The following is a 24,608-nucleotide window of genomic DNA, read 5'->3' on the forward strand; positions in this document are numbered from 1 at the left end:
CAGCACTTCTAAGGCTACTTTCACACCAGCGTCTTTTCTGGATCCGGCAGGGTTCAGCAAATACGCTTCCGTTACTGATATTGTATTATGTGTAACATAGCCAAGACGGATCCGTCATGAACACCACTGAAAGTCAATGGGGGACGGATCGTTTTCTATTGTGTCAGAGAAAACAGATCCATCCCCATTGACTTGCACGGTTCCGTCTTGCTCCGCATCCCAGGACGGAAAGCAGACTGCAGCATGCTTGGTTTGCTCTCTGGTATGAGAATGGAATGCATTTTGGAGCATTCCGTTCTGTTCAGTTACGTTTTGTCCCCATTGACAATGAATGGGGACAAAATGGAAGCGTTTTTTTCTGGTATTAACAGAAAATATTATTAACTAGGGCTGCAGCTAACAATTATTTGAATATATGATTAGTTGTCGATGATTTAATTGATTAAATCGGGAAAAAACACAAAAATTACAAAACAAAGAGGTTTATATGATTTTACTTGAAAAATTATGTTCAAAGGCCATATTAAAACAAAATTGTGGATGGCGCTGTTGTGGGGAGGGAGGATCTGTGGGTGGCGCTGTTGTGGGGAGGGGGGATCTGTGGGTGGCGCTGTTGTGGGGAGGGGGGATCTGTGGGTGGCGCTGTTGTGGGGAGGGGGGATCTGTGGGTGGCGCTGTTGTGGGGAGGGGGGATCTGTGGGTGGCGCCGTTGTGGGGAGGGGGGATCTGTGGGTGGCGCCGTTGTGGGGATGGGGGATCTGTGGGTGGCGCCGTTGTGGGGAGGGGGGATCTGTGGGTGGCGCCGTTGTGGGGAGGGGGGATCTGTGGGTGGCGCTGTTGTGGGGAGGGGGGATCTGTGGGTGGCGCTGTTGTGGGGAGGGGGGATCTGTGGGTGGCTCTGTTGTGGGGAGGGGGATCTGTGGGTGGCTCTGTTGTGGGGAGGGGGGATCTGTGGGTGGCACTGTTGTGGGGAGGGGGATCTGTGGGTGGCACTGTTGTGGGGAGGGGGATCTGTGGGTGGCACTGTTGTGGGGAGGGGGATCTGTGGGTGGCACTGTTGTGGGGAGGGGGATCTGTGGGTGGCACTGTTGTGGGGAGGGGGATCTGTGGGTGGCACTGTTGTGGGGAGGGGGATCTGTGGGTGGCACTGTTGTGGGGAGGGGGATCTGTGGGTGGCACTGTTGTGGGGAGGGGGATCTGTGGGTGGCACTGTTGTGGGGAGGGGGATCTGTGGGTGGCACTGTTGTGGGGAGGGGGATCTGTGGGTGGCACTGTTGTGGGGAGGGGGATCTGTGGGTGGCACTGTTGTGGGGAGGGGGATCTGTGGGTGGCACTGTTGTGGGGAGGGGGATCTGTGGGTGGCACTGTTGTGGGGAGGGGGATCTGTGGGTGGCACTGTTGTGGGGAGGGGGATGATAGCATCTTATGCTATATGTGTCATCCACAGATCCCCTCCCCATAGCAGTGCCATCCACAGATCCCCCTCCCCATAACAGCCCCGGCCCCGCTGCTTACAGCAGACTATTCTGGCAGTAACTTTTACTCAGCGCATCTTTATTACCCTACAATGAAGCTCAGGTAACAGGCAGAGCGGGCAGCGGCGTAACGTCACTTACTCATGTGACGCACCTGCTCCGCCCACTTTATGAATAAAGGAGGCGGAGCAGGCGCGTCATGTGAGTAAGTGACGTTACGCCGCCATCCGCTCTGCCTGTTACTGGAGCTTCATTGTAAGGTAAAATAAAGATGTGCTGATTTAAAGTAAACCGCCCGCCCGCATAGCAACGAATCGGCAAATATTTGATAACTGGATTTCGCCGACAACGAATCCAGTTATCGAATATTATAGATAAAGTCGATTAATCGTTGCAGCCATAATATTAACGCTAGTGTGAAAGTCGCCTAAGCAGTTCACACAATGCTCAGCCCCCCACTGGGCTTTCCTTCAAGGGTATACGTCAAAGGATTCATCTTTGGACTCTGTTTCACCTACTTTGCGTTCTTTTCTATCCGTAGAAAGTAAAGGTGGCGGACTAGCCATAGAGTCTACAGGGAAATTTCCTGGTGGACCGATGTCCAGTGGGCCGCCCAAGTGCTCCTTACATCATCAGCCAGATACACTCACCTAAAGAATTATTAGGAACACCTGTTCTATTTCTCATTAATGCGATTATCTAGTCAACCAATCACATGGCAGTTGCTTCAATGCATGTAGGGTTGTGGTCCTGGTCAAGACAATCTCCTGAACTCCAAACTGAATGTCAGAATGGGAAAGAAAGGTGGGCTACAACAGCAGAAGACCCCACCGGGTACCACTCATCTCCACTACAAATAGGAAAAAGAGGCTACAATTTGCACAAGCTCACCAAAAGTGGACTGTTGAAGACTGGAAAATGTTGCCTAATCTGATGAGTCCTGATTTCTGTTGAGACATTCAAAGAGTCCGAATTTGGTGTAAACAGAATGAGAACATGTATCCATCATGCCTTGTTACCACTGTGCAGGCTGGTGGTGGTGGTGTAATGGTGTGGGGGAAGTTTTCTGGGCACACTTTAGGCCCCTTAGTACCAATTGGCCATCATTTAAATGCCACAGGCTACCTGAGCATTGTTTCTGACCATGTCCATCTCTTCATGACCACCATGTACCCATCCTCTGATGGCTACTTCCAGCAGGATAATGCACCATGTCACAAAGCTTGAATCATTTCAAATTGGTTTCTTGACCATGACAATGAGTTTACTGTACTAAAATGGCCCCCACAGTCACCAGATCTCAACCCAATAGAGCATCTTTGGGATGTGGTAGAATGGGAGCTTTGTGCCCTGGATGTGCATCCCTCAAATCTCCATCAACTGCAAGATGCTATCCTATCAATATGGGCCAACATATTTTCTAAAGAATGCTATCAGCACCTTGTTGAATCAATGCCACGTAGAATGAAAGGCAAAAGGGGGTCCAACACCGTATTAGTATGGTGTTCCTAATAATTCTTTAGGTGAGTGTATATATCTGATGCTCTCAGGATTATATCAGGTACTTATGGACCGGGCTAAAGAACACAGCAGCCTTCAGGAATCCAACTGATACAGTTTAATACTGAAGCGGGGGCAGCAGTATTTTGTGCTGCGCTGTGATATTTGGTTCTGCTGGAGCGGTATTTTGTGTTGCACTACGGTGCTGATGGCCCTGCCTACTTCTGTTGTCCCTGCCTCCTGTCAATCTGGACCCGCTTACAACATGAGACCATTTTAAGTTTCCAGTCCGCTCCTGGACAGTATAGCTTAGTTTACCACGCTATTCCACTCGTCGCCGGTGTCCATCATGTGCACTGCAGTTATTTTCACCTTCCTGTTCTTAAGATGGAACAGAAATACAGAAAAATACAGGACTGTGTGGTAAGGGTAGGTTGACACCTCCATTGAATGGATTTGCCACGTCATTAAGGCATCGAAGAGCCTTCAGGAGTTCACTGGATCCGGCCTAGCCAGGTACTGCTGTTCACTGCTGGATCCCATTGACTCTAATGGGATCCGGCTACTATAAGGTGAAATGCCAGCTTTCATACGGACAAAAACCGTTGCATGCAATGTCTAGCCAAAAATTGGCACTTATGCCGGAAAGTGGCGGAATCCTTGCCGGATCCCATTATAGTGAACTCTGTAAGTTCTCTGCCGTAACAGCCCACTGGATCCCTTTAATAGCGGTGTGAACCTACCCTTAAATGTGGTTACAGCAGCACAAAAAATAAATAAATAATAAAATGGACTGGATGGACTTTTGCCGTTATTTTTTGATACAGTTGAGTTTTTTTTACAGGCGAAACATTTATTTAATACAAGTGCGCCAAAAACCATCGCAGAGCTGCATGCATGTTTATCTAACCCAGCCACACTGTCTGAATACACCGCACAGGGGTTATCGGCCTTTCACGTTCTATTTAGTGTTTTAGGCACATCAGAGGTATACAGAGATGTATGCCATTGTATGCAGTGGCATATGTAGGTCATTAAATACCACTGTGCAAAAAAATTAGAAAAAAAAATAAAAATTTTGTTTTTACTGTGAATCTAAAGCCATGAACAGCAATTGGCAGAGAAACTTGTTTAGCAAGTTATCAATGTCTTTGCAGCACAAGGTAAATAATACATAACATACTGCCCGTGGAAATCGACCGGTTATCTGTAACATGCAATTTTTTATTATTATTCCAACGCAATGATGAGGATCATTTTGGCCATATATAGCCATCTAATGATCCCATTAAAGTTCACTAGTCCTAAAAAAAGGTCCAGGAGAAAACGCCGCTCTTCCATGTCACCAGGGAAGTAAAATCTGCCGCTTCACCACACGGAGTCCTGGACTCTCAGGATAACAAAGGTCAAAGTGCTCTGCCCCAAGCTCCATGCCATCACAATAATTAAAGGGCACCTGTCACCATGAAAATGCAATGTGAGCTACAGAAGCACCTCCTTAGCTTCAAAAGCCCAGTATGAGCATGGATATAAAAGGAATAAAGTACAAGCAAGGGCTCATTCACACGACCGTAGGCCATCCGTGCCCGTATTGTAGACTGCAAACAGCAGGTCCGCAATATATGGGCACTGGCTCTGTAAATCCCGTATCACGGATGTGGACCCACTGACTTTAATAGATCCGCAATCTGCAAGATACAGCACAGTGCGGAGCAGAGGCACATGAAGCGCTTCCAATCCATGCCTCCGTTCCTCCCTGCGCCGTATCTTGCAGACCTATTCAAGTCAATGGGTCTACACCTGTGCAATTCCGTGCTTCTGCACCGCAAAAGATAGAACGTGCCGTATATTGCAGCCCATTGACTTAAACGGGTCCGCACTGCAATACAGGATTCACACTGCTGGTGCCTGTGCATTGCTGGCCGCAATTTTCGGTCCACAGTCGTGTAAATTAGCCCTTATACTCAATCTTTTCCTACATGACTATATATAAATCTGCTCAGCTCCTCCATCCTATAACATGCTGCCTGTAGCTTAAACACCGTGTTCATCGACACGTTCCCATACAGCATGCCCTGAAACTGCTGCAAACCCACAGCAAACAATGAATGCAATCTCAACTCATCAACGCTGGACGAGACAAAAAATTAATCAGTGGCAAATAAGGTCAAAAATACACCCTGTATGAAACGGATAATATAATCCATAGCTGTGGCTGTTAACAGGTGCAGAGATCCCCTAGAAAGTAGTAGTCCTGATAAGACTTTCACTGGCAATGGATCTAAAGTCCAGTGTGGGACAGGAGCATTGACTTTCCACGGAGCCAAGGTGGATTACTCCATCTGCATCTCCGCTCCTTTGTTTGCCTAGGGCACAATGCCACGTGTTGAAACAAGACTCCTCTGTTAGGAGCACTCACCGATCAGCCTTAGCAGCTACTAAATGTCACATGTAGCTGGTAGGTGACAATATAATACGCTGGATTTCCTTTGCTCTTTTCTTTGGAATAAAGTAGTAGTTCAAACACAACGGTAACATATCAAATATATAAGGAATAGAAAATATCATTCCAGAATATTTTTCCAAATAAAAATAAAAAATATCCCGGAAATCCAAGTCCCTGAGAAGTAATCTTCTCTATTCAGCACTTGCCAGGGTATTTTCTTGTAACGGATATTGGGACTTCCCAAGCATAATGTCCCCCAGCTTTTTATACACCAGGAGTTTTCGGTCTCTACCAATAGCACTTGCAAAGGAACAAGAATACCGTTCAATATATGAGGATAACTTGGTGGCAACCCCTATGATCACTGTATTGGCCGTCATCCAGTATCTGCTATCTCATTATTATCTAAAGATATGAGGTAGACAACATGTGGCCAGGGAATGTACCTTCCAGAAAGCCAAAGGTTCCAAAGTAGAGCAGAAGTCCTTCCAAAAGCCTGACCTGCTCATGTCTTATATGCATAACCTATGGGACTTCTGATCTAGAGCAATGACATACCTGATCAGCCATAACTCTAAAGTGAATTAAAATCATTTCATCACAATAGCGAAAAAAACAAAAAAACAAAGCTAATGTAAGGATCTGAGCAACAGTGATAAAGGCCAAATGTGAAGGCAAGACGACTGGGTCCGTTTATCCCCAAAACGGAAGGTCTTGTGGGGTGTTCCATAAGTGGAAGGAGAGAAAATGAACTGGTGACAGGGTGGTCATCGGCACCTAAGGGTCCCTGATGCATGTAGGGAGTGAAGGCTAGCCTGTCTGGTCTCCTGTAGTGGTGCCACACCCCAATTGCTGAAGAAGTTTACATTGGCTATAATAGAAAGTTTTTATAACAAAACAGTGCATCACTGCTGGCTGCCTATGTGGCATGAGTAGCTGCAGACCAGTGACAGTGCCCATTCTGCACCAACACTCAGGTTTGCCTACAATGGGCACATGAGAGTACGAACTGGACCATGGAGCAATAGTAGAAGATGGCCTCGTCCGATAAATCACATTTCTCTTGACATCATGTGGAAGGTGGGTACATGTACATCGTATACCTGGGGAAGAGATGACATCAGGATGCACTATGGCAAGAAGACAACTTGGCGGAGGCACTGTGATACACTAGGCAATGTTCTGTTGTAAAAAAATGGGCCCTAGCTTTCATGTGGATGTTACTTTAAGGGTGCATTCACACGACCGTATAAACGGATCCGCATCCGTTCCGCAATTTAGCAAAACGGGTGTGGGCCCATTCATTTCAAGATGCGGACAGTTTTTCCGTTCCGCAGCCCAGCAAAAAAATATGGAGCATCTCCTATTCTTGTCCGTGGTTGTAGAAAAGAATAGGCATTCTCTATATAGCCCTAGCCATGTGCGGTCCGCAAAATGCGGAACACACATGGCCAGTATCTCCGTTTTGTGGATTCGCAATTTGCGGACCACAAAACACTTACGGTTGTGTGAATGCTCCCTAACACGTAGCACCTACCTACTTAATCATTGTTGCAGGCCAAGTACACCCCTTCATGCCAGAGGTCTCTTTCATCAGGATAATGCCCCCTGTCACATTGAAAACAATTTGTTCAGGAATAGGTTGACCTAGATATCACAGGGCTCCCTCAAAAGGTCTTGTGAAGTCCATGCATTGATGGGTTAGAGCTCTTCTGGCGTAACGAGCAGGACCTACTTAGTATCAGGCAGGGCTGATCAGTGTATAATTCCACTAGCTACAATAAGCATTAAGCATATGGCATGATGGTATGGCTGACAACGCACAGCCAAGCCATACCTACCAGTGGCAGACAATGGCTGCACGATTTTGCTGCAGGCGAGCACGGCTTGGCACGCAACAACCATAATAGTAAGATAAGATCAGCTAAGATATTTTCACCGCCGGCTGGGAAATTAGTACCTGTGGGCAGGAAGCCTTTTCCGCTACTGGTACATCGCTGCAAACAAAAGAAGCCAAGGTGGGAATACCAGATCAGTGCCACAGAGAACTGCACTGGAGAAACGGGTGAGCCTATCATGTTTATGTGAAGACATTATAGGGGTTTCCGAGATTTTTAATTATCTTGGACAACCCATTTAAGTTGGCCATATATACACATTAAATTACGGTTGGCTTAAACCCCCCAATTATGGTGAGACTGGCTGACCTAGATGGTGTATAAGGCCTCCCGACACCTTCCTCCCCCCCAACTGCAGATTTCGAGGGACATAAGGATCAAGCAGTTTACTTCTGAGTTCACCATGATCATGATCTGTACAGGGAAAAAATGGATGGAATAACTTTTGTCTACGACTGCCTTCAGCGTTTCAGTTTTTTACTGCACGTGAAGAAAAACTGAAAAAAAATAAAATAACACTCAACATCTCCTAGCCACCAGTGAAAAACCGCACCACATCCAGATGTCTTCTGTTTTTCATGCAAAGTCCATTCACCTCTATGGAGCCAGGCCTGTGTGAAATACGCACAAGATAGAACGCACTGGGATTTTTCTCGAACACATAAAATGATACATGAAAAAGGACGCTCATGTACACAGACACATTGAAAGGAACGGGTCAGGACTCACTACATGTATCGCATCCGAACGGAAAACTTGGTCCTGTGAAATCCACCTTAGCTGGATTCAGTAATAGGGAATGGACACCATATATATTTTTTTTTTTTACAGCGAGATTTATCTTGAGGAGAATTTCTACAGTTAGTTTTGCAGAAGTCCGGGTTGCTGTAATTTGCACCAAATTTATCAAATATTGCACAATTTGCTGGAGCACGCCTGTGACAATTCTCAGTTGATACATCTGGCTTAAAGGGGTTTTTCCGTTGGGGCACTAATGGCATATCACTTGGACATGCCATCAATGTTAGACAGGTGCGAGGCCTACGTCTGGGACCAGCACCTATCTCCAGTATGAGGCCCATGAAGTGAACGGAGAGCAGCCACCCGCCACTCACCGCTTTGTGAGTTCCGAAAAGCTGGCTCCGCTATTTCCGGCAATCGTATAGTGGCGAATGAAGAGGTGGCCGCACTTGTGAGACTTGCTCTCCATTTACCGCTGTGGGACTTCTGCACTAAGTGCACTTACTGGGCTATTTTCTTAAGTCCCATTGCAGTGAACGGTGAAAAAGCAGCATGCGCAGTGCACACTCTCCTTCACTTTAAAAGGCCTTTTTCTGGAGATAGGAGCAGGTCCTAAAGGTGGTACCCGCACCCATCCGACACTGATGGCATATCCTAGTGATATATCATCAATGTCCCAGATGGGGATACCGCTTTAAATCTGTGTGCTGTCCGCATCAGTATGTCCGTTCCGTAGCCCCGCAAAAAAAAAAAAATAGAACATGTCCTATTCTTGTCCGTTTTAGGCATTGTTACAATGGATCCGCAAAAAAAATTAAAATAAAATAAAATAGATGGCATACGGATGTCATCCATTTTTATTTTTGGGATACGCAATTTGCAGACCACAAGACGCATACGGTCGTGTGCATGTAGCCTTACAGTATGCTCACTTACATGTAGCAACATTTCAAACCACCAATCATATGGATCCCCAACAATGTGATATTACTGGCCTTTCATAAAGGGGTCCACCGGAGCTTTGACAAAATTCTAGTTTTCATATAACCTGTAAGGAAGATTGTTTCACAACTACTTACAGTTCCGCTGCGCCGCCGATTCCGCAATTTGGGCTAATGCCTTTGGCCACATATGCTCCTATGTCGTCCTGTTCAGCTACATGATGTACATGCAGCTAAACAGGGAGCCGTTGGGGCATATCTGGTTGAGATATGTGGAAGAGCCCACAGCCAGTCAGGCAGGCACATAAACACAGTCGAGATGGCGGAATTGGCTGCGCAATAGAATGGTGCACAGTTTTTAATAGTCGTATGAAAGCTAGCAATTAGTCTTGTACTTTTCTGTACACCTCACAGAGGTGGGTACACATGCTCAATTCCACCATTCAACCGCCGCCAGAGAGGGGCGGGTACACTGTGCCACCAATGAAACTAAATGTTTAATACAAATCCCGGAGGCGGGTGCTGGCGGAGAGCTGCGATTAGCGGCAGTTAACCCCTCAGGTGCCGTAACCGCCTACTGTATTAAATGTAAATTATATTATAGTGCGCCCTCCCCCCCAGTATTAAAATCATAGGTGGCGTAGTGCGCCCCCTCCCCTCAACCCCCCCAATATTAAAATCATTGGTGGTGCAGTGCGCCCCGTCACCTCAACCCCTCCAGTATTAAAATCATTGGTGGTGCAGTGCGCCTCCTCCCCTCAATCCCCCCCAATATTAAAATCATTGGTGGTGCAGTGCGCCCCGTCACCTCAACCCCTCCAGTATTAAAATCATTGGTGGCAGTGGCCACAGGGTCCCTTCCCCTCCTCCTCATTGGTGGCAGTGGCAGCTTCTGATCGGAGCCCCAGCAGTGTAATCCTGGGGCTCCGATTGGTTACCATGGCAGCCAGGATGCTACTGGCTGCCATGGTGATCTCCCTGCTGCTGTGTGCATAAAGCCCAGGGCAGCAGGGACAGTGTGAAGCCTTATTCACCCTAATAGAGCTCTATTAGGGTGAATAGACAAGGGATTAATAGTTATTAAATAAAAAGTTTTAAAAAAAGATTGATATTAAATATCAATCACCACCCTTCCCAATTTTACATAAAAAATTATATATAAACAATAAATAAACATATCGCCACATCTGAAAAGTCTAAACTATAAATATTTTTTAAAATGTCCTATGCGGTGAGCGCCGTAACAGAAAAAATTTAATAAAAACTACGCGAATTGCCACCTTGTCCCCCCAAAAAATCCAAAGTGGAGGGAAAAAGTCAGTGCATCTTATAAACGCAAGGTGACCCCAAATGTGCAGGCTGCGGCAGCTCAGGACCTCTCACTAACGGCTTCTGAGCTGCCAAACTGTGGGCGAGCAGGAGCCTCCAGCCTGCGCATACATCGTGGCACTAAGCAACACCGTGGGTGGGCTGGGGGCTTCACTAAATGATGCTTTCACTGACATCGCTGGGCGGGCTGGCGGCTTCTCTGTATGCACTGTACTGCCACCAGCCCGCATGTCCTTTACTCACAGCAGCAGGAGGATCCCTTTCTCTGTGCTGCCTGGCCATCCAGCTGATTGGTGACGCGCTCCCCACATTTCTCCCGCCAGCTCTCCCTTTTCCTGGTACCATAGATTGTTGCCCAAGTCCCTTGGTGGAGGACACCTCAGGGGCAATATATGGTACCCTAATGAAAAAGGTGTGCCAAATATGACTATAACCCCCTCATCCATAGGAATCCACCCATGTATTGCACTATATGGGTGGATTCCTATGGATGTGGGGGGTTATAGTCATATTTAACCACTTCAACCCCGCTAGCTAAAACCCCCTTAACCCCTTAAGGACCGAGGACGTACCGGTACGCCCTATTTCCCGAGTCCTTAAGGACCGAGGACGTACCGGTACGTCCTGACTTAAAACCGTAACTCCGGCGCCGCGGGGGTTAATCGGAACGGGATTTCGGCTGAAATCATTCAGCCGGCATCCCGTAACAACGCAGGGGGGGGTCATTTGACCCCCCCGTATCGGCGATCGCAGAAAACCGCATGTCAATTCAGACCTGCGGTTTTCTGCGTTTCCGGTCCATTCGGGTGTCCTGTGACCCGATGAACCGGAAAAAGACTGCGATCGGTGGCGTAATTATACACCACCAATCGCAGTCCGAGGATTTGAGGAGGCGGTGCTGGCCCTGGTGCTGAACACTGCTGTCCAGGGTGCTGATTGGTGCAGGGGAGAGAGGCGCGAGATTCAAACTTCCTGCGCTCCTCTCTCCCCTCCTCTTCCTGTTCTGCACGAGCACCCGGCAGCATCGTCCAGCACCAGCTCCTGTGTCCCCCTAATCGGCATCCATCACCCTCCTGCACCCATCGCCACCCAGGTAGGTTAGGGTCAGTGAGGGAGAGGCACCGTTAGGCAGGGAAAGAAGGGAAAAGTAAGTTAGGAAAAAAAAAAAAAAAAAAAAAAAAAAAAAAAAATTATCCAAACTTCCATCTATCCATCTAACCCTAACCCAGACCCCCCCCTGCCACTTGCCCCCCCCCCCACCAGCAACAGTTCGTCGCTCAAAACCCAGGCTCAGTTTTGGCTAGACCCGGTGGCTGGACGCCGGTCAGTGCAGCCGAAATGAGGACATTTTGGGGCCTCGTGCTGCATATGGGTCTAGTCCAAAAACCCAGTGTCAGGACAATACTGGAGTGGGGACGTCCTTGTACCAGACCCCACTGTACAGTATGGTCATGACACGTCACCGGTTTGAGGCCATCCGGAAATGTCTGCATTATTCCGATAATGCAGCATGTCCACCCCGAGGTGATCCTGCCTATGACCGGCTGTATAAGATACGGCCGGTCATCGATCACTTTGGGGCCACATTTCAGCAGGCCTACATACCTGGAAGGGAGGTCGCGGTTGATGAGTCGCTCATTGCGTTCAAGGGGAGACTCAGTTTCCGCCAATATATTCCCACAAAGCGGGCGAGGTATGGCGTGAAGCTATACAAAATTTGTGAGAGTACCTCAGGGTACACTTACAAATTTCGTGTGTACGAGGGGCGAGATTCCCGTATTCAACCCCCAGAATGTCCCCCCACTCTGGGTGTTAGCGGGAAACTCGTGTGGGACCTTATGTACCCACTGCTGGATAGTGGTTACCACTTGTACGTGGATAACTTTTATACCAGCATTCCCTTGTTCAGGTCCCTTGCCGCCAGATCCACGTTCGCTTGTGGGACCGTGCGGAAAAATCAGCGCGGCCTCCCTGCCTACCCCCTCCAGGTACCTATCCCCAGGGGTGAGACCCGTGCACTTACCAGTGGAAACCTGTTGCTGGTCAGGTATAAGGACAAGAGGGATGTCCTTATGCTGTCCACAATCCACGGTAACGGCACCACCCCAGTCCCTGTGCGAGGTACCGCGGCAACGGTCCTCAAGCCCGATTGTATCGTCGACTACAATCGGTATATGGGAGGAGTTGATCTCTCTGATCAAGTCCTCACGCCATATAACGCCATGCGCAAAACCCGGGCATGGTACAAAAAAGTTGCGGTCTACTTGGTGCAGGTTGCCATGTACAACTCTTTTGTACTATCCCGAAGCGCTGGCAGCACAGGGACATTCCTCCAATTCTATGAGGCAGTCCTCAAGGACCTGATCTTTTCGGACCGGGAAAGAGCAGGCTGGAGTACCTCGGGAACTGGAGGCGCCCGGATCGTCCCTGGCCAACACTTTCCAGGTGTGGTCCCCCATACTGGAAAGAAGGGACGAACCCAAAAAAAGTGCAGAGTGTGTCACAAGAGGGGGATACGGAAGGACACCACAACTCAGTGTGACACGTGCCCCGATCATCCGGGCCTCTGCATTATCAATTGCTTCAGGGAGTATCACACTTCCATGGAGTACTAAATTTTTATAATCCCCAACAGTTCACTAGAGAACATAAAACACTATGGCTCTCAGACTTTGGAGACACGAAAACTATTTTTCTTTCCCCAAAAAATATTAGTTTTAGTGCAGGCATCCTCAAACTGCGGCCCTCCAGATGTTGTAAAACTATAACTCCCAGCATGCCCAGACAACCTACAGCCATCATCAGGGCATAGTGGGAATTGTAGTTTTACAACATCTGGAGGGCCGCAGTTTTAGGATGCCTGCTTAGTGTGTCCAAAGTCTGAGAGCCATACATATTGGGCATCGTCGCGTGCGTAAAAGTCGTCGCTATAAAAATAACTTTTGACCAAACGCCTCGGGTGAACGGTGTTAAAAATATAAAATAAAAACTGTGCCAAAACACCTATTTTTGGGCAAAATTTCAATTTAAATCCATTTTGCCGGTAATAAAGCAAGGGTTAACAGCCAAACAAAACTCAATATTTATGGCCCTGATTCTGTAGTTTGCAGAAACACCCCATATGTGGTCGTAAATGGCTATATAGCCGCACGGCAGGGCATAGAACGAAGGGAACGCCATACGGTTTCTGGAAGGCAGATTTTGATGGACAGTTTTTTTTTTGACACCATGTCCCATTAGAAGCCCCCCCTGATGTAGCCTAGACTAGAAACTCCAAAAAAGTGACCCCATCTAAGAAACTACACCCCTCAAGGTATTCAAAAGTTACTTTACAAACTATGTTAACCCTTTAGGTGTTCCACAAAACTAAATAGCGAATGTAGAAACAATTTTAGAATTTAATTTTTTTGTTACATTGCCTCAAAAAAGAGTAATATAGAGCAACCAAAAATCATATTTACCCCTAAAATAGTCCCAAAACAACAACCACCTTATCCCGTAGTTTCCTAGATGGGGTCACTTTTATGGAGTTTCTACTCTAGGGGTGCATCAGGGGGCTTGAAAGGGTACATGGTGTAAATAAACCAGTCCAGCAAAATCTGCCTTCCAAAAACCATATGGCGTTCCCCTTCTTCTATGTCCTGCCGTTTAGCCAAATAGTAGTTTACCACCACATATGGGGTGTTTCTGCAAACTACAGAATCAGGGCAACCCATTTTGAGTGTTGTTTGGCAGTTAACCCTTGTTTTACTCCTGGAAAAAATTGATTATATTGTAAAATTTTCCCAAAAATAGAAATTTCTAAATTGTTTCTCCATCTGCCATTAACTCTTGTGGAACACCTAAAGGGTTAACAAAGTTTGTAAACCCAGTTTTGAATACCTTGAGGGGTGTACTTTCTTAGATGGAGTCACTTTTCTGACATTTCTATTCTTGGGGTGCAACAGAGGGCTTCAAATGGGACATGGTATAAACAAAACCAGTCCTGCAAAATCTGCCTTCCAAAACCCATATGGTGTTCCCCTCCTTCTATGTGCTACCGTTCGGCCAAACAGTAGTTTACGACCACATATGGGGTGTTTCTGCAAACTACAGAATCAGGGCAACCCATTTTGAGTGTTGTTTGGCAGTTAACCCTTGTTTTACTCCTGGAAAAAATTGATTATATTGGAAAATTTTCAAAAAATAGAAATTTCAAAATTGTTTCTCTATCTGCCATTAACTCTTGTGGAAGACCTAAAGGGTTAATAAAGTTTGAAAAAACAGTTTTGAATACCTTGAGGGGTGTAGTTTCTAGAATGGGGTCATTTTTGGGAGGTTTCTATTATCTAAGCCTCACAATATGACTTCAAACCTGAACTGGTCCATAAAAAGTGGGATTTTGAAGATTTCTCAAAAATTTCAAAATTTGCTTCTAAACTTCTAAGCCTTGTAACATCCCCAAAAAATAAAATATCATTCCCAAAATGCTACAAACATGAAGTAGACATATGGGGAATGTAAAGTCATCACAATTTTTGGGGGTATTACTATGTATTACAGAAGTAGAGAAACTGAAACTTTGAAATTTGCTAATTTTTCTAAATTTTTGGTAAAAAATGTATTTTTTTATGCAAAAAAAATAACTTTTTTGACCCAATTTTAGCAGTGTCATGAAGTACAATATGTGACGAAAAAACAATCTCAGAACGGCCTGGGTAAGTCAAAGCGTTTTAAAGTTATGAGCACTTAAAGTGACACTGGTCAGATTTGCAAAAAATGGCCCGGTCCTTAAGGTGAAAATGAGCCCGGTCCTTAAGGGGTTAATGACCAGGCCACTTTTTACACTTCTGCACTACACTACTTTCACCGTATATTGCTCGGTCATGCAACTTACCACCCAAATGAATTTTACCTCCTTTTCTTCTCACTAATAGAGCTTTCATTTGGTGGTATTTCATTGCTGCTGACATTTTTACTTTTTTTGTTATTAATCAAAATTTAACGATTTTTTGGCAAAAAAATGACATTTTTCACTTTCAGCTGTAAAATGTTGCAAAAAAACCGACATCCATATATAAATTTTTCGCTAAATTTATTGTTCTACATGTCTTTGATAAAAAAATAATAATAATGTTTGGGCAAAAAATGGAGCCTTACAGGGGGGTGATCAATGACAGGGGGGTGATCAGGGAGTGTATATGGGTGATCACCCCCCTGTCATTGATCACCCCCCTGTAAGGCTCCATTCAGACGTCCGCATGTGTTTTGCGGATCTGATCCATGTATCCATGGATCCGTAAAAATCATACGGACGTCTGAATGGAGCCTTACAGGGGGTGATCAATGACAGGGGGGTGATCAGGGAGTGTATATGGGTGATCACCCCCCTGTCATTGATCACCCCCCTGTAAGGCTCCATTCAGACGTCCGTATGCGTTTTGCGGATCAGATCCATGTATCCGTAAAAATCACACGGACGTCTGAATGGAGCCTTACAGGGGGGTGATCAATGACAGGGGGGTGATCAGGGAGTCTATATGGGGTGATCAGTGGTTCATAAAGGGTTAATAAGTGACAGGGGGGGGGGGGGTGTAGTGGTGTTTGGTGCTACTTTAGTGAGCTGCCTGAGTCCTCTGGTGGTCGATCCAAACAAAAGGGACCACCAGAGGACCAGGTAGCAGGTATATTAGACGCTGTTATCAAAACAGCGTCTAATATACCTGTTAGGGGTTAAAAAAAAAAATCACATCTCCAGCCTGCCAGCGAACGATCGCTGCTGGCAGGCTGGAGATCCACTCGCTTACCTTCCGTTCCTGTGAGCGCGCGCGCCTGTGTGCGCGCGTTCACAGGAAATCTCGGCTCTCGTGGGAGGACGCGTATATGCGTCCACCCAGAAGAGCAGGGCCGCCGGCAGGACCCAATCCTGCGTACGGCGGTCCTGAGCAGGTTAAAATAAACACTGTTCTGTAATTGGCATGGGTCTATATTAAATATGACTATAACCCCCCTCATCCATAGGAATGCACCCATGTACTGCAGTATATGGGTGGATTCCTATGGATGAGGGGGGTTACAGTCCTATTTAATATAAACACATGCAAATTACAAAAGTGTCCCTGGACAGTGTTTATATTACTGGGGGGGGGGGGGGGGGGTTATAATCACATAACAGATCCCCCAGAACAGTGCGTCATCCGCAGATCCCCCAGAACAGTGCGTCATCCGCAGATCCCCCAGAACAGTACGTCATCCGCAGATCCCCCAGAACAGTGCGTCATCCGCAGATCCCCCAGAACAGTGCGTCATCCGCAGATCCCCCAGAACAGTGCGTCATCCGCAGATCCCCCAGAACAGTGCGTCATCCGCAGATCCCCCAGAACAGTGCGTCATCCGCAGATATTCTCACCTACAGTGTCCCCATGACTATGAAGGACACAATGCTGACAGTTCTTTTATTACTGTATTTTGTCATAGAAAACTACCGTACTGTAGTCTCCTGCTGCATCCAAACTTAGAAAGATAGAAAAGGCTTTCATATAAGATCCCTTTTAAACTGGAGGTGATAAAATACGCCAAAAGAACATGGAAACAGGACTGCTGAGAGACATTCTGGGCCGCCTCCAACAGAAAAATGATACAACAGTGGAGGAAACAGGAGGATCAGCTGCAAAAGGAAGATAAAATCAGACACTTTTCGTGGGCATACTGCAAAATGGTCACAGACTGATGTGGAAATGAAAGAGTAGATCACACGTCACAGGAACAATGTCTTCTCCGTATCTACAAAAATGATCATATATGAAGCCAAGTGTCTAGCTGAAGAAAGGCATTGATGAGTTCACTGGATCCCCTTCATGGTGCTACAGGTTCATGAGATGTGCGGCCTTGCTATGCGCACCAAAACTAGAATTGTGCAACAAATGCCAAAAGAATATGAGTCCAAGAATCTTTCTTTTCACAAATATGTGCTGGATGCAAGAAAGAAAAATGGCTATGAAATAGGCCAGATAAGGAATATGGATGGTCCACTTAACTTTTGATGTTCCATCGAACAGGACCGTTGATGTGAGAGGCGCAAAAAAACGTAATGGTGAAGACCTCAGGACAAGAGAAAACCCATTACACGTTTGTGTTGTCCTGCTGCACAGACTGGACCAAACTGGTGATTTTCAAGAGGAAGAACATGCCAAAAGAGGCGATTCCAAGAGGCGTAGTGCATGTACACGACAAAGGGTGGATAGACGAAAATGGAATGAGAATATGGGTTGACAAAGTGTGGTCCAAACTCCCTGGAGGGCTTCTGAAGAAACCGGCCCTACTTGTGCTTGACCAGTTTAGGGCACATATCAGTGAACCCACAAAAAAGGGGTTCAGGGATGTGAACACTCATCTAGCGGTGATTCCTGGGGGGCTTACCAGCCAGCTGCAGCCTTTTGGATGTGTCACGCAACAAGCCATTCAAGGTTTTTTTTAGGAGAGAGGAGTGAAATAAGTGGATGGCTGCTGGGAATCCCGATCGTACACCCAGTGGACGGATGAAAAGGCCCACTATCACCCAAGTCTGCGAGTGGGTGAAGTCTTCATGGCAGTCAGTGAAGGAAGAAACTGTTCTAAATCTTTCCTCATCTGTTACCGTTAATTACAGTAATAATGTTTCCTAATGCTGCTGTTAGCTGTTTGGTAATGTCTACACATTACATGCTATTTTATTAAAATGTTTTATCCCACCTTTTAGTTCAAATTATTTTTCCCCCCCATTTTCCTCCTCTGAAAACTAGGTGCGTCTTATAAAGCAAAAAATACGATATGTTACTATGACGTATCCTCTGTATCTGATCAGTGGGAGTCCCAGGACCCCAGCCAATCTGCTGTTTGAGAAGGCGCCTGTGAGCGTCACGGCCTTCTCTCTGCGCACAGCGCTGCCCATTTGATAGTGGTTGTGCTTGGTATCGCAGCTCAACCCCATTCATTTCGCACATGCAACTTCTTTCACACGAGTGACACGGATTTGTCAGGATCTGTTCAGGAAAAAAATGATGGTTTTACACACAAGTTCAATCAGTTTATTCTGCGATCAGCGTTTGTTTGTTTTTGTCCACATTGAAGGCGTTTTTTTTTACAAGCATGAAGAAAAACAATCTACATCTCGTAGCACTCATCAGGGATAAACACATTGTATCTGGATGCCTTCCGTTTTTCACACAAGCCCCATTCACTTCTATGGAGCCAGAGCTGTTTGAAAAACGTACAATATAGAACATGCTGCGATTTTCCTGAACGCAAAGATGATGTGTGAAAAACATGTACACAGAGCCAATGAAAAGAATGGGTCAGGATTCAGCCCAGATGCCATATGTTCGCTACACGCATCGCATTCATACCGAAAACTTGCTCGTATAAAACAGCCCTTATCTTGAGGATAGGCCATCAATATCAAAATCCTAGACAACCCCTTTAAGCCAGTCATTGCCACCAACACACAGCATACATTTAAAGGATAACTGTCATGTTTTCATCAAAAAAAATCTATGTTAGCATATGTTACTGCTGCTGCAGCACTATGCATAAAGCAATCTTTAGTTTCTTCACTTACCACTATTTTCCTTGAGTTTTCCCCTTAGTTACGGCTGTTTTGAATCCTACATGGTGAGTACCTTTTCAAGATGGCTCCTTTGCCAGTTCTCTGAGGCCAAAACTGCATTCCCTCAGGTGACATACAAACTTGCTATAGCCAGCAGCTTCCTGCAGCCAATCAGATTGGTTTACTGAGAGACACGCCTCCTCACTCTGAAGCCTAATGCAGGAATGCAGTGTGAAGGACCGCCCCTCTGTCTTCCTAGCCGGAGACAGATGAGCCGCCATAGCAAAGGTCTTTTAAGGGAGCAGTGGAAAGGGACAGGAGACATTAATGAAAGCTGTTATTATAAGGTAATTACAGATCTTTTGACAATCATTAACAGACTAACTCAGGTATACATGCCTATCAGTAATAAACTAGCAAATAAAAAATAAAAAAAATATGACAGTTACCCTTTAAAATTTATTCTACAGCATCCTAGATTTATGTCAATACTATACCAGGTATATATAGTGGTTTAAAGTAGAACTGGCTTAGTTTCCCATAGCAACCAATCAGATCCCACCTTTAATTTTGCAAAGAAGATGTGAAAAATGAAAGGTGGAATCTGATAGGTTGCTATGAGAAACTAAGCCAGTTCTACTTTACACCAGTTTGATAAATCTCCTTCAGTGTTTTTTTATTTTATTTAGTTCACTACTTTAGCACTAGGGATGAGCGAATGTACTTCGGATGCTTCATCTGAAGCCGATTCGCATAGAACTTCATTTTAATACTGTACGGAGCGAACTTGGGTAGTCGACTCGCTCCTCCCTATTTAGTACAATAATTTTTTTATAAAAAATAAATAAAAAATGATATATATATATATATATATATATATATTATATATATTGCACCATGTTATTTTTTGTTTACCTTGGAACCGAACCAGAGTTCTGTATCAAGGTTTTTTACAGTAAAAATCTATTCCCAAAGTTATAACACAAAGTCTCATGAGACTTTCCAAAGTAATAACTTCGGCTCACCAGAGCCAATACATTCTAATACTGTACGGAGCGGGAGACCCGTACAGAATGAAACAAAGTTTTATGCGAATTGACTTTGGATTAAACATTCGCTCATCCCTATTTAGCACAATAAAGGCATTTTTCATAAAAAATAAATAATAATTATTTAAATTGCACCACTATATTCCAAGAGCCACAACGTTGTTTTTTGTTCACGTAGCTTCATAAGGGCTTTTTATTTTTTTAGCAGGACCAGTTATATTTTTTCAGTGGTACCGTTCTGGCCTACAAACAAACAATCTCACCGAGAAGGCTTGATTAATTTTGGATATCTATAAGGCTGGGGTCACAAGTCACTGAATGTGGATTTTTGTAGGGAAATTGGAGAGATTACAAAGGAGAGCGACTAAATTGATAAGGAGCAGGGATGTAATTACCACTTTACAAAGCGTTGGTGCGGCCTCATCTGGAATATGCAGTTCAGTTCTGGGCACCAGGCCATAGAAAGGATGCACTGCAGCTGGAAAAAGTACAGAGGAGAGCGACTAAACTGATAAGGGGCATGGAGGGGCTTAGTTATGAAGAAAGATTAAAATAATTTAATTTATTTGGTCTTGAGAAGAGACGTCTAAGGGGGGACATGATTAACCTATACAAATATATAAATGGGCCGTACAAAAAATACGGTGAAAAACTGTTCCATGAAAAATGCCCTCATAAGACAAGGGGGCAGTTCTCCAGAAGCGTCAAAGCTTCTTTACTGTAAGAACTGTGAAGCTGTGGAATAGACTTCCTCAGGACGTGGTCACAGCAGGAACAGTGGACAGTTTCAAAAAGGGTTTAGACGAATTCTTAAAAGTAAATGAAAATGTGTAGAAATCTGAGTCTCACTTCCTTCTGGGATTCGCGTCCCCACCTATCCCTTGGTTGAACTTGATGGACTTATGTCTTTTTTTCAACCATGTTACCTATGAAACTATGTAAAAAATCCACAGCGTTGTACAGTGCCAGCAAAGAGAGGATTTCCATCCACACGCAGAGCGGTATTACGTATTTGAAATCTGCCGCATGTTAATTTATACAGCAGATTTCTCCTGCAGATTTCACCCTTCTCAATGGAGAGGGTAAAATCTGCTGGCTTTTCCGCAGCAGAAACTGCATGTAATCCGTGCGTTTTGTCGTGGTTTTTTCCTAGCCTAACTCTTTTTTGGGAGGGTGGGTAAATGGGGAAAATAAAATAAAATAAATCAGCAATTCCAGCAGCAGCCAGGTCCTGCAATGTCATCACTGCAGCACAGAGACCGACAAGAACACCGGATCACCAGCAGCTTTTCCGGGTGAGTAATACAGTACTCATTTTATTACGGTACATCCTAATTCTTCTCTTAGGTTTTTACATGTCCAGGACATTGGGGCCAACCTCATGCCCTTAACCCAAACATAGCAGCAGGCAGGGCTAGGAACAATCCTGACTGGTGTCATTACAAAGAGTGGTATATAGACAGACGTAAAAAATACACCCCTCGGTGAAATGCTAGTAGTAGTAGTAGTAGTAGTAGTAGTAGGTCCCTCAGCCTTCCGCTCAGTAGTAGCACCACCTTTCCCACATGTTTGGTAGAAAGGAAGACTCCACCACACTGAATGTCTGGGAGGACTGCAGGGATGCCGACTAAACTTTCCGCCCCGGCGACCTGGATTTTTCCAGCCTTGCACTACACCATTTTATAGGAACAAGTGTGAAAAGTTGTGTGTTCCTCATAGGATTCTGATGTAAAATGATGCCACATAACTGGGAACGGGGCTAAGGATGATCAGACTTTAAACACCGGTCACTACAACATCGCTCCTTGTAGGGGCATCTGACAACTGCCAATCACTGGGCCACATTATGCTCGTGCCGCCTCCGATCACCGTTTCCTTTCTGTGACAACCAGATCTTATCAATGAGAGCCCTATCTGCAGATGACGGGGCAGAGATGAGGGCAGCCAAGAGTCCTATGTTACCCTGTGCATGCCGTGGGTGGTGTACGTCTGGAAGTTTTCCAATGGAAGGCTACGTTATAGGCAAACATAAGCACAGACTCCAAAGAAAGTATGCCGCCTGGTATCGTTTTATGCAATGGCAGTCTGCTTACGGTATGGCGACGTGTAGCTGCCTCCATCATGGAGTGCTAAAGGGATACAGAGAACCTAACTTTTACATCCCCTCTAAATCAGGGATCAGCGAACTTCGGCACGCCAGCTGCTGTGAAACTACAACTCCCAGCATGCACAGTTACTCGGCTGTTCTTGTAACTCTCATTGGAGTGAAAGGAGGATTCTGGGAGTTGTAGTTTTAGAACAGTTGCTGGTATTAGACCAGCAGATAACGATTATAGAGCAAAGATGTTTCGACTTATTACACAGAGTGATGTTCGCACTCTTGCACATTAATCGCTCACTATAAAGTACCACATCTCTGTGTGATCTGTGAAGTAGAGGACTTCATATTATACGAACGGATCTGTGACTAAGGAAAGATCATTTTTTTAGGCCTCATTCACACATACGTGGATTTTCACAGACCACGGTCCGTGAAAACCCTGCCTTGCTTCCTGTGCCATTGGTTGCTATGACGCTGTGCGCTTCGTGCTGCCACCGCTGTACAATAATACCCTGATCTATACGAGTGTATTACTGTACAGCAGTGGGGGGCACGAAGCGCACAGCGTCATAGCAACCAATGGCGCCATAACCTCAGCAGGAAGGAAGGCAGGCAGGGTTTCCGTGAAAATCCACGTATGTGTGAATGAGGCCTTAGCAGGATGAAACTCACGATTAGCAAGAAACGAGCAATCCTTCATTAGTCTAATTAGAGCCCGCTGAGACCATAGGCCCTTTTTACCGGCCGTGTCACAAGCACCACACGACTGGACAGTGCGGTTGTATCCTTAAAGCGGTTGTCCAGTGTTAAAAAAACATGGCTGGTTTTTCTTTGTTTTTCAAAAACAGCACCACCCCTGTCCACAGATTGTGTGCAGTACTGCAGCCCTGCACCATTGACTCCAATGGAACCAAGCTGCAATACCAGAGACAACACATGCAGAGGAATGGTGCTGTTTTTCTAAACTGTGCTCAATTCAACCTGCCCTTTGCTGGTTCTCTATGGTCCTGTTCACATTTATCTCCAGACCCCCCATTGCGTCAGCTCTGACAGGACAATGGTACTGCAGTAAGGACCCAACAAAGCAGCATGGCTTCCTTTATAAACACAAGGTGTGAACACAGCCAACTCCAGAAGTGTAACCACAACACAGGTATGTGGAACTAGTGGAAAGGTCAAATGCAGCATTTCCTTGTTGCAACCAAGGAGGCGGCTTCCTGGAGTGATAGATAAGCTGATTGGTTGCTACAGGCAACAGCGATGTCTTTTTTTTTTTTTTCCTTTTTTCTTTTGCTAGTTTTCATGAATAAACTTTATGTGTCAGGCGAGTGCACGGTGACAGAATGAGGCCAAGGCCAGTGACGGGCGGGGAGGTGGAATGCAGGGCTCACTTACCCGGTCACTGTGGTCGCGCTCGGCCTCTCCAGCGGCCCCTCTTCTCCGGAGCGCGGCCATGTCTCGCGCGGATGAGGTGCAGGTAAGCGGATAGAAGAGCTCAGATGGATCTGCAGGCTGACAAGGCGGTCCGCGCTGCACCCGGAAGCATGCCACTGGAGACGCTCGAGAGCTGCAGCCTCCCCTCTATGGGGCTCGGGACTCTCTTCCCGGGAGGTGAGCGGGAGGGAATAAGCGGCGTCACTGTCGCTTGTTACCAGGTGACTGAGGTGCTGCCGCCCGTGCACTTTACCCCTCCTTCCGCCTCCACTCCTGACAGCAGGGCGGGGATACCGAGGAGAGCACACCGAGCACCATTCAAGTAGTAGGCGAGCAAAACAAACCAGACGGGACTGTACCACACACAGCCGGCAGGGGGCCGAAGTCACCAGAGCAAAGACTGCTGGGAGGGGAAGAAGTCGCCAGTGCAAGCACAGCGAGGAGGGGGCAGAAGTCACCAGAGCAAAGACTGCTGGGAGGGGAAGAAGTCGCCAGTGCAAGCACTGCTGGGAGGGGGCCGAAGTCACCAGAGCAAAGACTGCTGGGAGGGGAAGAAGTCGCCAGTGCAAGCACAGCGAGGAGGGGGCAGAAGTCACCAGAGCAAAGACTGCTGGGAGGGGAAGAAGTCGCCAGTGCAAGCACTGCTGGGAGGGGGCCGAAGTCACCAGAGCAAAGACTGCTGGGAGGGGAAGAAGTCGCCAGTGCAAGCACTGCTGGGAGGGGGCAGAAGTCTTCAGTGCAAGCACTGCGAGGAGGGGGCAGAAGTCACCAGTGCAAGCACTGCGAGGAGGGGGCAGAAGTCACCAGTGCAAGCACTGCGAGGAGGGGGCAGAAGTCACCAGTGCAAGCACTGCGAGGAGGGGGCAGAAGTCACCAGTGCAAGCACTGCGAGGAGGGGGCAGAAGTCACCAGTGCAAGCACTGCGAGGAGGGGGCATAAGTCACCAGTGCAAGCACAGCGAGGAGGGGGCAGAAGTCTCCAGTGCAAGCACTGCGAGGAGGGGGAAGAAGTCGCCAGTGCAAGCACTGGGAGGAGGGGGCATAAGTCACCAGTGCAAGCACTGCGAGGAGGGGGCAGAAGTCACCAGTGCAAGCACTGCGAGGAGGGGGCGAAGTCTCCAGTGCAAGCACT

At 46.4% G+C, this 24,608-nt stretch overlaps 1 protein-coding gene across 1 annotated transcript in view; it reads right to left on the reverse strand.

The window, feature by feature from the left end:
* The window catches only part of CDS1 (CDP-diacylglycerol synthase 1), an 86,294-nt gene extending 62,454 nt beyond the window's left edge, over nt 1–23,840 (reverse strand). The window contains exon 1 of the mRNA XM_044304238.1: nt 23,439–23,840. Coding sequence (XP_044160173.1) covers nt 23,439–23,498 — 60 coding nt within the window. The 5' untranslated portion in view covers nt 23,499–23,840. The remainder of the gene's footprint in view (nt 1–23,438) is intronic.
* Between the last annotated feature and the right edge of the window lie 768 nt (nt 23,841–24,608).

Source organism: Bufo gargarizans, chromosome 1, assembly GCF_014858855.1.
Source record: "Bufo gargarizans isolate SCDJY-AF-19 chromosome 1, ASM1485885v1, whole genome shotgun sequence".
In the NCBI taxonomy this organism is placed as follows: domain Eukaryota; kingdom Metazoa; phylum Chordata; class Amphibia; order Anura; family Bufonidae; genus Bufo; species Bufo gargarizans.